Source organism: Lepidothrix coronata, unplaced genomic scaffold, assembly GCF_001604755.1.
Source record: "Lepidothrix coronata isolate B3197 unplaced genomic scaffold, Lepidothrix_coronata-1.0 Scaffold34, whole genome shotgun sequence".
NCBI classification, from domain to species: domain Eukaryota; kingdom Metazoa; phylum Chordata; class Aves; order Passeriformes; family Pipridae; genus Lepidothrix; species Lepidothrix coronata.
Window position 1 is genome coordinate 300,222 of NW_016690214.1, and position 12,704 is coordinate 312,925.

The window sequence follows — 12,704 nt, forward strand, 5'->3', positions numbered from 1 at the left end:
CTTTGTATCACTGATCTTCTGAGATGGAACCAAAATAATCCCTAGTTTAGAAAGAAAGATCTTTTCTGGAGCCAGGCAGCAAAGTGAAAAGGAAAAAAGAAGGAAAATTATGTTGGTGGAGGACTGGGAATTTGGGACCCTCTGGCTGCTGCTTCATGAGACTCTTGGTTGGCAGCGTTGCTGTTCATGTTCCTGCTGCCTTGGGTGGACTTTTCTGTTTGATCCCAAGACTTCAAACCATCTGTGCTGGGGGTGTGGCTGCTGAGTGACACGAACTGGGCTTTGTTCTACTCTTTAAAAATTTTGGAAAAACCCCTAAAGTATGGTTTATGAATCCATGGGTAATTGAAATACAAAGCAGGGTGCCAGGAATGGGGGATGTACAAGGGTGCTTTAATCTCTATTGCTGCATTGGCCTACCTCTCCTGAAATCCTGTTCTCAGGGGATCAGGAATGGTAAATTGCTTTCCTGGGATTTTTTAGCTGGGGTCTATGGTGCAGAAGGAGGGAATTCTCTAAACAAAAATTCCCTGAGAAGGGGAAAAAAAAAAAGCCCTGAGAGCTGATCCTGCTTCTGGTGGGGCCACTTAGCAGGCAGTCTGTGGCTTGGCAGAACCCACCAGGATTCACAACCAGGTGGAGAAAGGCATTTGGTGGAAGGAACAGAGATGTTATTTTCAGCAGGACTGGACAGGGATGATCCTGTTGCTCTTGGGCGAGTGAGTGATGGTGGTGGCAGGCAGAGTGACAGCCGTGCTGTGACAGGACCGTGGCTGGGCTGGGGCACCACAGACACACTGGGGAGGTGTCTCTGCAGATATTTAATCAACCATGTGCTGGTCCAAGCTCTGAAATACTGCAGCCTTTTTTTAAATATTCATTATTTTATTTCTAGTGGGAAGACAATAATTCCTAGGTTACCTTCAGACCTAGGTTAGGTTCAGCCCCTTGATTTTCTTCTAGAAAATTCAGTGCAAGACGTCAGAGCTTGTTTCAGTGTGTGTCAGGAAGTGCCATTGGCCCTGGTGTAGCAGGGCTGCTGTGCCACCCTGCCCGTGGGGACATCCCTCAGTGGTGCCTGTGCTGAGGAGGAACTTTGCTTTTGAAGATGTTACTCTGCAAAGTTTCTCTTCTGCAGTCAATCAGGTTTGATTGCAGTGGAGTGTCTCGTTTCATCACCGTTGTTTTGGGGTCTGTGTAGTGCAGGCAGAGCCTGTTGTGAATGCAGAGTGAAGATCCTGCTCAAAGGCATGGTTTTCATGGCAACACTCCTTTCATATGCTCACACAGAGCTGCCAGGATTGCACACGGCGGGCGAGGCTTTGCAGCTCTCCAGCAAGGCAGGGGAGAACCTCAAAGCTTTGTCTTTCTCCAGTACTTTGCCAAGGTTTCAGCAGCCCAGGCACAGCACACCTGGATCATCCTGTGATCCTGTGCTGGGAAGGGGTTGTCTCTGAGCACAGTAGCTGTGGTGATCCCGTCTGAGCAGCTCTTGCCAGTTCAGGAGATTTCACACAGAATCACTGAGGTTGGAAAAGACCTTTGAGCTCGTGGAGTCCAACCTGTGCCCAATCCCCACCTTGTCCCCCAGCTCAGAGCCCTGAGTGCCACATCCAGGCGTTCCTTGGACACCTCCAGGGGTGGGGACTCCCTGGGCAGCCCCTGCCAAGGCCTGACCACCCTTTCAGTGAAGACATTCCTCCTGGTGTCTGAGAACTGCCTTGGAAGTTGCCACCACGTGGTGTAAGCCAAGCATTTGGCTTGTTGGGGAAGCTCAGCAAGGATCCCTTTGGTTTCCAACTGACACCCCGTGGCTTGGGGAGCTCTGCTTTGCTGCAGAGGGTGTTCTGCAATGCAAATATTGACGGGGAATCCTCACCAGAGCACTGTGTGGCCTCGTGTTCCCTGCGCTCGCTCCGGGGGATCCATTAGCAAACACTGCTGCAGAGATGTATATTTTTCCTCTGATACTGAGACAGACAGGAATTTTTTATAAGATGTTAATTTCTAGCTGGTTTAGAACTGTATTTATCCAAGGGAATGTGCTGCATCTGACCCTGCACAGGAATGGTGCTGCTGCACATCAGGGGTGAGTGGCCACAGAGAAACTTCCTCTGTTTGTGTTGATACTTTAAATATTTAAAAACTTGTTACAGAAGGGAAGTTTAGTTAAATTAGGATTAAATCCATAGAATGTCTTACTGTGTTGGTGCATGTTTGTGAAACTTTCTCATCCTATTCCTGTTACTTTCTCACAAGGAGGAAAGCTGTGCTTGGGAGTGCCAGGCTGTATATTTTATACTGTATATCTGATTATTGATAAGGCAGCCCAGGGCTGAGTCTGCTGGTCTCGGTTTGTTGGGTGATTGGGGTTTTTTCTTCATTTTTTCTTGTCTTTGTTTTTACGAGGAAAAAATAAACATTCAAAAGCTTATTTAGAAAAGCTGGTCAGGATGAAGGCAGAAACTCAGGACAGGGAACAGCAGTTCACAGCCACTTGTGTTCCTAGATCTATGTGTGTGTGTGTGTTGATCCTGAGTCCCAGCAGGCTGTCACTTGGGCTCTTCCATCACAGAAATCAGGTTGCCTGTTGGTCCTCTGGTTTCTTCTCATATGAGAAGTTTGTTCAGCTCTGGTATGAAAAAATTTGAATTACTTTTTTCAGCCTGCAAAAACAAAGTCCTGGGCTCTGGAACAGCAAGACAGCTGGTGGAACATTGCTGTTCTTCACTGACTGTGCTTTGGCCAGGCTGTTGTCTCTGCTGTCTCTGAGGAGAATAAATGTGAAGGCCAGAGGAGACCGTTGGTTCATCCTCTCTGACCTTCTGCGTGTCTCAGGCTGCACAGTGTCACTGGGTCACACAGCTCTGCTCCTCTGAGGTGTCTGTGTCTCAGCCCTCTGAGATGAGGGTTGAATTGTTTCCCTTTCATGGTCAGGTGCTCTTCTTTTCTTTCTTTCTTCCTCTACTTGTGTAAGGTATTTATTGGCACGAGGATTTTTCCTCTTGTAGGTGCTTATCCACAACCCTCTTGTAGGTGCTTATCCACAGTGTTCACGTTGTTCCTCAGTAGGGTGCATAGGATGACCTTAAATTTCTCACTCTGTGCCACTGATTCAGTTTTTAAAGCTTTTTCTGCACTGTCTATATTCTGTATGTCCTATTTTGACTCTTTTTAAATGAGTGCCAAAATGGGAATACTTGGCAAAACATTCTGGTTTCAGTCTCAGCAGTGCGAGGCTGAGTCTGCTCTGCCCACTGCTCCCTGCCTGTGACACAGAGCTGTGCCCAGAGCCCTGGCTGCTACCAGGGCTTGGCTCTTGTGGCTGGATTTACCACTTGGTGAGTCTCCATGGAATATGAAAACGTTCCAGCAAAGAGTTCCTTCACCTCTAGATCCCCCTTAGAAGGGTTTGGAGGTGTGTGTGTGTCTGTCTCAGAAACATGGTTTTTACCAGGAAACTGATGTGGGTTTTTTCCCTGCCCTTGTAGGATTCCTGGAAGGCTGAACGACAGGAGGACTCCCCTGGGAGAGCTGAACTGGATCTTCACAGCCATCACAGACACCATCGCCTGGAACGTCCTGCCCAGGGGTACGAGGGGCAGGGGCAGCAGGGGGGCACAGCAGGGGCAGGCTCAGGCAGAGCAGATAAAAGTGAGACACTGAAATGAGGAGAAAATTAAACCCTCATATTGGAAGAACAGATCAGGCCTGATCTTAAAGCTGGTTAATTTTTTATTTCTTCTTTTACCAGAGCATTGCAGCAACCTGATCGTTAGAACCCAGAAAGGGTTTTTCTGTGCCAGCACAATTGTTTTAGCTTGAATAATTCTCTTTCTTACTGTATTTGCAAAGAGCAATCTGTTTTCTTCCGGGCTTACCATAAATAAAGGGGTTTTTTCCTCTTTGCTGGTAAGGCAGTTGTGTTTCCCATGAGTAACTTCTTCCCATTCTCTACCCCTGTTCTCAATTGGTACTTCTGGAGCACAGGCAGCCAAATTTGTAAACAGTTCTCCAACTCTGCTCTTCCTAATGCTCACGCAGCATCAATTCTTCTCTGTCCTGTAGAAGAGAGCACATTTGCTATCTTTTAGGATTCATTTTGGCTTCTCATAAGCGCATCAAACTGCCAGTTAACAGATGGATAGTTCTTGATTAAACAGTACACAGAGGTCCTGTTCTCCCTCAGTAATTTTCCAAAAACTTAGTCAGGCTGAGCTGAAGTGAAAAAGCAAAAGGGGGATTTTATCCAGAAAAGGCAAAAAAGAACCTGAGGTAGAAAGTGTTTAATTGTGTTGGTGTGAAATGGAGAGGAGCTGCAGGGCTTTGAGGGAGCTCTGCAGGCAGGGTTTAACAGTGGGTGTGTCACTCACTGCGAAACTGCTGGAGATTCCTCCTTACTGGAACAAAATATTAACAGGGCTTTGTGTTTTAAACCATTTTTGCATAGTACCTAAGGTGCTGCAGATGTGCCTCTGGTAACTCCTGCACTCTCTTGGCAGATCTTTTCCAGAAGCTCTTCCGGCAGGACCTGCTCGTGGCCAGTTTGTTCCGGAACTTTCTCCTGGCAGAGAGGATCATGAGGTCGTACAACTGCACCCCCGTGAGCAGCCCCCGGCTGCCCCCCACATACATGCACGCCATGTGGTGAGTGACACAGAGACTGGGCAGCTGTGCCACCAGGGATTGGCACTGCTCAGGTTGGGGGGATATTGGGAAGGAATTCCTGGAGGGTGGGGAGGCCCTGGCACAGGTTGCCCAGAGAAGCTGTGGCTGCCCCATCCCTGGAAGTGTCCAAGGCCAGGTTGGACGGGGCTTGGAGCAACCTGGGCTGGTGGAAGGTGTCCCTGCCATGGCAGGGGGTGGAATTGGATGATCTTTAAGGTCCCTTCCAACCCAACCCATTCCATGATTCTGCTGAAATCTCCACAGTGCTTCCCTGGTTCAGTCAGTGGATCAGGAATGGAACAGCTTGTGGCAGCCTAATGCTCATCTCCAAAGCTGCTTCTGCTCTGTGCATTCCTAATTATCCTGTAATTCTGTGGTGCAGAACCTTCAGTCCAGCCATGTCATCTTTGACTCCAAATACCAAAGAAATGGGTCATCTGCTGCCTTTATTTTCCCAGAGTAAAGCTGGTCCCCTGGGATTGTGCAGGGTGGGAAGAGCCGAGGGCCTGGGGGAGGATCCTTAACTTGCATTGCTGAAGTAGAAGAAATTTTTGCTGCAGAGTTCATCTACTTTTACTGTTGCTTTTAAGATGATTAATGGAAATGGAGGTGGCACAGTTATCAAAATGCTCTTAAATGTAGTTCTGACGATCAAACAAATGTCCCGTGAACAATCATAATAAAAATAATAATAATAACAGTAATAACAAAAATGCTCACTTTTATTTTCTTACTCAGTGTGATTAATAGAGCAGCACCAAACTGGGCAAAGTACAAACTGGTGCAGTGAGGCTGATGGGGTCCCTGGGGGAGAGAACAGAGCCTTGCTAAAGGCTGATAAAGTGACAGGAAAAGGTAACTGAGGGGGTTTAACCTGCCTGCATTTTCCAGAATCCTTTTAATAAGTTTCCTTCATAAAAATGTGGAGGAAAATGAATGTAGAGGAGGGATGAAGGGATGAGGATGAGTGTAACATGGAGTTCAAATTCTCTGAGCAACCTGGTTCTAGTGGAAGGTGTCCTTGCCCATGGCAGGGGTGGAACAAGGTGAGTTTTAAGGCCTCTTCCAACTCAACCCATTCCATGGTTCCATGGTTTCTGTTGGGAATGGAGGCAGGCTGGCAGCAGGGAGCCCCAGGAGCCTTTGCAGTGCAGGCAGCCACTGAGGAGGCATTTGCTGGTACCACAAAGCTGCTTTAATTATGGAAATCCTGGAGGCAGTCGGGGAGCCTTTGGCTGGAGTTGTCAGCACTTGGGCAGCTGAACGTTCCACGTGCTGGGACATGGCAAACAATGTTCCTGAGTGCTTTGGATCAGGAGCTCCCGAGGAAAATGGCTTTTGTCATTTGTATGTGGGGTGAGTTGTTTTATCAGTGTCACACGAGGGACTGGGACACTTAAAACTGAAGAGCAGGAAAAGCCACTCAAGTCCCCGTGGTGTCTTTGAGCTGCTGGTGCTGCTGGACATGGCAGAGCTCGAGCCATCAGCTGCAGTTTCCAGTTGCAGGAGAGTAGAACGTGGTGTTGCAGGAATTTTGAAATTAAGCCAGTAAATTTCTGGAGTTATTTATCTCTTCTTTGTTACTAGCATATTAAAAACCTATATTTTCTGTCCCTTATGGGAATATAATTCATTCTTATTACCAGCCTGTTAAAAGCCTATATTTCTGGCTTCCTATGGGACTATGACTTGACCTAGAGTTGGTGTTGCCATCCATGGGCTGAACCCCAGGCAGGAAACTGGGAACACCTGGATCCTGTTGTGTCTCTCTCCCAGAGCTGCGTGGCAGCACGGTGGAGTCTAGAAACACATTTGCTTTGTTCATATTGTAGTCCTCCTGGAGCAGGATGGTGCTGGAAATTCCTTTGTGAAGGTGCAGGATGATGCTGGAAACGCCTTTGTGCAGCCCCTCAGAGCGTCCATGGGATAGTGGCATTGGTGCTGGCTTTTAGGATTCACCAGGAGAAATTCCTTAAGAACAGTCCCACACAGGGCTCTGTTCCTTGTGAACCCCAAACACTGGTGAAGTAGACAACAAGGGAGCAGAGAATTGACACACTTTGTTCCGTGTCCTCTAAAAAACGTGCAGTTTGAAGCAAATCCAGCAAAGGGGAAAATTCCACGTTCGTCAGAGGTGGCTCAGGGCGTCATTAGGAACTTTCAGTAAGGACAGATTTAGAAATTAATTTAGGGCTCGCTTAAATGTTTTCTAAAAATAGTCACCTTCCATTCAGGAATTTCCTAATGGATCACTGATCTGAAACCTCCAAACCCATTTTGCAGTTTGGATGAACTGGGTGATGTGATGAGGGCAGGAGAGTTGGGCCCAGGGGTGCTGGAGAGGATGGAAACTTCCAACAGAGTGATGTGATGATCGTGTTGAACCGATGTGCACGTCATTGTGTGGTGCATGGTGCAGCAAGGGCTTCTGATTGCTGCTTTATGGAGACTTTTCCTGCATTTTTGCCCCCCAGCATGTCAGGCAGTGTTATGGGGAGCGAGTCCTGGCTGCCACAGCAAGATCTACAAGTGGTGGGAGCAATGCTGCAAAAAATTCCTTACACTTGAGCATCAATTTACCTCCTGAATAATTCCAACTGCCCTTTTTTAGGCATTAAACCTCAACCATTTGCTCTTTTTCTCCTTTACTGACCCATATCCCTGCCTGTCAGATAATTTCCCCCAGGTCACACTTGAGTGTCTCCTAATCTGGGGATCTGGCACAGGTATAAGGAGGACTGAGGCTGCTGGAGGAACAAGCTGCTCTGCCTTTGGGTTTAGTCCTCTTGAAAACAGCTTTTTAAAATATTAAGCTTGTAAGTTTTTGTTCTGATCAATTAATTTGGGAAGTCAGTCTTGCCCCTGCTCGTTATCCTTTTTACCCGAACAGTTGAGAAAAAGTGAGAACTTTCATTTTTTCAGAGACCCACAGGTCTTTCTTTCACCAAGAGGGCACCATGTTTCAGGATCAGGAGAGCTGATCTCTGTGACCATGCCCTCTTTGGTGGGATCTGACATGTTACCTCTGTTTTTTCCTGCTCTTGGCCTTCTGAATTTTCCCTGCTCAGGTGTGAGCCCCTGGGGCACGGGCTGGTTGTGTTTGTGTGGTGCCTCACACTGCAAGTTCTTGGCTGCTGCAGGCACTGCTCTAACACAGGATTGATGTTAATATTAATATCTATTGATTGCCTGGCTGTGCTGCTCAGCTGTGAGTCCTTCTGGCTGTTGTGCATAAGAACAGAGCCCGGATGCTCTGTCAGCACCTTGATCTCTGCCCTGATGGATCAGGGTTTATGCATTGCTGCTGTTGCCAGCTAGTTTTATTCATGGCCTTTGAAAAGACCTAGTAATGTCTTTGGAAATATTTCCTAACACGGGTCATATATTAGACCCCAAGTACCTTAATTATGCTTTGGAAGAACTGCAATTCATCCCTAATAGAAATACTCTGATGGTGTGTACACAGACCGTGAAATTCAGGTTGAAAGGGAGTCATACTAAAGCAAAAGAAAAGGAAACCATAATGCAGCAACCCAATTACAGGTGAGAGAGGAGTCCTGGGGCACTGTGGAGTGTGCAGGATGGATGCAGGGCTGCTCAGCCATCCCTCGGGGAAATGAGGCTCACTGAGCTGCACTGAAACATTCAGTGTCTCAGCAAGAAGGTGATTGTTTGAAGGGGTATTTGGAACTGTTTGACCTTTGAAGGATTAGATTAATTCAGATTACTCTGTAACCAGATTTTTTTGTGTCTTTGTGTTAGTTTTAACATCCCTGAGTCCCATTATCGGACTACGGAGAGTTTGATGGAGAGGAACGTAGCACAAAAATAGCAAAGCCTGAGCTCTGAGTTGTGTCTGGAGCAGGGGGATGTGCTGGGAGAAGGCAAGGATTTCAGAGTTGTGCCAAATATTCTTAGCAATAACTGTTTTTTAAAAATAGCTGTGTCTGAGCAGCTCCCCAGCTGTGTCCTAAAGCAGCTTAGGAAGGTCACGGGGTCACTGCAATGCAGGTGAACTCGGGCTGGGATCTGGATGTTCAATCAAACAGGACGTGTCCTGCAGTTGTACTGACAGGAAGAACAAATGTGAAAAGTCTGCAATACTTAAGGGTTCCAGAAATACAATTCAGAACAAGGAGATACCCTGGGCCCGACCCCAGGACTGCACGTGGCCTCGGCTTCCCTTCAGCTGCTCCCCGGCACAAACACTCCTTTTCCCAGGTCCTGTGTGCGGTGCAGTGTGATACACATGACTCCCAGAGGAAAGGAGAGTGTTAAAAGATGTCGAGAATACATTATAAAAAAAAGGGGACATGAGAGTTAAAAGCATTAGACGTTGACTCAGCCCAGAAAATGTGCGTGTAAGAAAATGTGCCTCCACGAGCTGCCAGCTCAGGGTGCCCGTGGGTGCAGACAGACACACGCAGCTCTAATGGGGCTGAATTTCTGCTGTTCAAGTGTTTCTGGGGGTTTCCATCGCCCAGCAAGTCGTGGGTTTGGGCAATAAACCAGTCCCTGAGCAGGGCTGGGACTCTGCCTTCTGTTCTCTGCTTGAAAGCCCAAACTTTGCAGCTCCTCTGGGAAACAAAGTAAAGAGGCAGCTGATGAGTGCATGTTAAATTATTGATCGTTTAAACAGTCCTGCTGTAGTGAGAAGGGTATTTGACTGAGGAGGGGGAAGGGATTGAGAGATCCAGATAGATATAGCTAGAGCTAAATCTAAGGGGCTTAAGGAAAGGGACTTGGGCTGAAGGACCAAGAAAACCTGGAACTAAAACGTAGAGACAAATACACGAGTGTGTCTGTCATGGGAGAGGAGCTTTACCAAGCTGGGGGGACTGGGGGAGTGCTGGCCCTGGTGTTTGTTGTGCAGTGGTGAGCAGTGCCTTTTCACTAGTACTGATCCTGGACTGGGAGCTGCAGGATCCCCTGGCAGGAGGGGCTTGGTCTCCCACCGTGGGTCCCTGGTTGAGCTGCTGGATCAGTTCCCTTCACAGACCCTTCCTGCTGATGTGCTGCCTGGCTTTACTTCTTTGGGATAAACAAAGTCACTTCCTTGCTTGTTTTTTTAGTTGAGTCCATCTTCCAGCTAAGGGGAGATTTTAGCTTTCGGTACCTGCAGAGCAATTAGGACAAGGTAGTATAAAAACCCCTCATAAACACATTCTTCCATAGCCCACTGTAGTGGAGTTGAAGCACTGGGGTATTTTGGCCCTGTGTCACCTTATCACAGTGGAGGGTCTGGAGTACTGGAAGAGCACAGTGAGGAGGGAGGAAAGAATGATGCTGAGGGATCACTGAGCCCTTTTTGTACCAAATGTAGTGAAAACAAATCTTGCAGAGCCGTTTCCAGACAGCAATCTGTGCAAAGGGGGATGCAGAGATCTTTGGGTTGGCTTCCATAAATCACTTGTGGGATGCAACACCCCCATCCTGGTTCCCTGCTGCTCCCTAATTTATCTCCTGTTTGTTGCTGAGCTGTGATGGGAGTCCAGGCAGCACATCTACCGTGTGCCCACCTCTCCAGCTCCCTCGGGCATATTGCAGCTGTCAGTCACTGCTCCTCCTCCCCACCACAGCCCTGTCTCGGGCACTGGAATGAGTGTTTTCCCATCCCTTTCTCTCCCCACCCCTGTGGTTTAGTCCTTTCCCATTCATTTATGGCTTGGTTTGAATCTTAATTATTGTAACACCTGTTTAGTGCCACTGCCTGTTCTGCCAGTGCAGTGAGTTACCTGCGTGCAACTTGTGTGTAACCTGGAGCCTGCTGAGGGAGGAGTAGCTGTTCCAGTGGTTGGAAACAGAGGAGCTTTACTTCAGGCAAACCTGTGTGCTGGTGTCCTGTTGGGGTGGGAGGGTTTGTGTTTCCCACAGAGGGAACAGAAGCGGCGTGTTAAGGAAGTCTGGAAGGGCTGGAGAATCGTTTGAAGTATTTGATTCGAGCAGAGTCTCCTCCACGGTCGATGTCAATCAGCAGCTCTCAGCTGTGGTGAGCAGGAGCACTAAGATTACGTGTTGAAGGTTGAGGAGGTTTGAGTGACGTTGGCCAGCCCTGCTGAAGGTTTGAGAAGTCTGAGTGGCACTGGCCGAGTGTCTCTGCTGGCTTTTAACAGCCTGTTCTTAGAAGCGTAAAAAAGAGATTTTGTTTTAATCTACCAAAATCTCTTTTCGAATTTTTTTGTTTGTTCTTTCTGATAACACTTAAAGCCTTTGAGATTTGATCTCGTGGGGTTGCTTTGGACATTTTTGTAGCAGTATTAGTGCTGCTTACCTAAAATTACTGTGAGGAGCTCAGCATCTTAGTGCTGTGCCTCTGCAGTGTAATGACCTGCAAAGAATCCTTTTATGGGCAGCCAAAATCAGACCAGTTGTCTCTGATCTCTAAACCATTTTCTTCCTGCGTAGTAAAACTTGTCTCAAAGGCCCTGTGGATTGACATTTTGTAGTGCTGCAGAGAATTTCTTTAGGTGTTTTGCCCATTCCTCCAAGAAACTCAGAAAATATGCCTTTGCTTGATGTAAAATTATCTTTATATTTGCACTAGTTGCCTTTGCCTCAACCAGGAGTAAACACCTGTCCTGAGCTCTGTGTAAACATTTTGTCTCCAGCCTGGGTCTGTATGGAGCTCGTGGGAAGCATTTTCTGCCCATGCTTTGATTAGCTCTTGATTAGCTCTTCATTATATTGGCAGCACGTTGTCAAGCGGAAGGTGAGTGTGGGAAGCTGAGGGACAAGGTCTGGGGCTGCCAAACCAAGCTGCAGCTCCTGAGTCCATGGAAAAAAAAAATGCAAGAGCCCTAGAATTTATTTTTCCATTAATTGGAGAGATTGGTTTTGGTCGAGAACAGCTCCCAGTTGTGCTGATGGGATAGATCGCTCGGCAGTGGGTCTGATGGAAGGTTTGTTTGACTCAAAACAGGGTGATTTAAGAAGTTATTAGAGCTGGTGACTAAAATACAGAGTATTGATTATCACCCACGGCCTCGTGTGTGCAGACGTTCCGAGGAGAAGAAAAATGGCTTTGGCTATTGATGTTAACACAGGATGCCACGAGCCACGGAAGAGCCAACGTGTCTGGAGAGGAAATCTTTCTTTTGTGGAAGAAACCCCATGGGTGGGGGTTTAGCTTAGCCCTTCAGAGTGCATAAATTCGTATGCTGAATGAAAAGTGCGTGGAACGTCTCTGAGCAGAGTAGGGCTAATCGTTTCTGGGGTGAAAAGTAGCTGTTTCACTATTTTAGAGATGTTTGAGGAACTTTGGAGCCCAAATGCATTTATGTCAGTCTGTGACCATGGTGAAGCAGCCTGTTGGCACCTTTGCTTTGCACTGGATCAGCCACAAAAGGTTCCTGGGCCACCACACGTAACTCACCTGCTGTTGTAGCTGTTCCACTGAAATGTCCTAAGTCACAACTGCCCAGAGCTGGGGCTGCCCCATCCCTGGAAGTGTCCAAGGCCATGGACAGGGCTTGAGGCACTCTGGTCTCGTGGAATGTGTCCCTGCCCATGGCAGGGGGTGGAATGGGATGGGCTTTAAGGTCCCTCCCAACCCCAGGCATTCCGTGAGTTGGTGATTCCAGACTTCAGCCACCAGTGGTACAGTATAGATAAGTGTAAAAACTGAACTATTTAGGTATTTTCTCTTTTTCTGGTGTGGTGTCCATCCCTCCATCCTTGGGGTGACTCATGCAGAGCTGAGTTCCCTTCCCAGGGCTGCAGGGACACACAGGGACAGTGTCTGTGCCCAGGAGGTGCAGAAGGAGCACGAGTGTGGGGGTGTATCCATGTATCCATGAGCTGGGAGCTGAGGGGCTGCTCAGCAGGGATGGAGCTTCCTGAGCTGCTGTTTGTGGCTGGAATGCAGGGCAGGCGAGGGCTGGGGTGCACGTGGAGGTGTGAACTTAATCCTGGATTGGAGCTAATCCAGGATTAAGTTCATTTTTTGGTTTAAAAAAGAAGTGTCATCCGGTTTTGGATGAGGACAGGTGTGTAATAAGGCTGCAGCTGACTCTGGCTCCTTTCTCCAGTGCAGAGAG

The 12,704-nt window shown here is 47.8% G+C and overlaps 1 protein-coding gene across 2 annotated transcripts in view; it reads left to right on the forward strand.

Annotated features, from left to right (window-relative positions):
- The window catches only part of RPTOR (regulatory associated protein of MTOR complex 1), a 105,312-nt gene that overhangs the window by 39,155 nt on the left and 53,453 nt on the right, over nt 1–12,704 (forward strand). For both annotated transcript variants that reach the window (XM_017811954.1, XM_017811955.1), the window contains exons 8-9: nt 3,492–3,592; nt 4,503–4,647. In XM_017811954.1, coding sequence (XP_017667443.1) covers nt 3,492–3,592; nt 4,503–4,647 — 246 coding nt within the window. The remainder of the gene's footprint in view (nt 1–3,491; nt 3,593–4,502; nt 4,648–12,704) is intronic.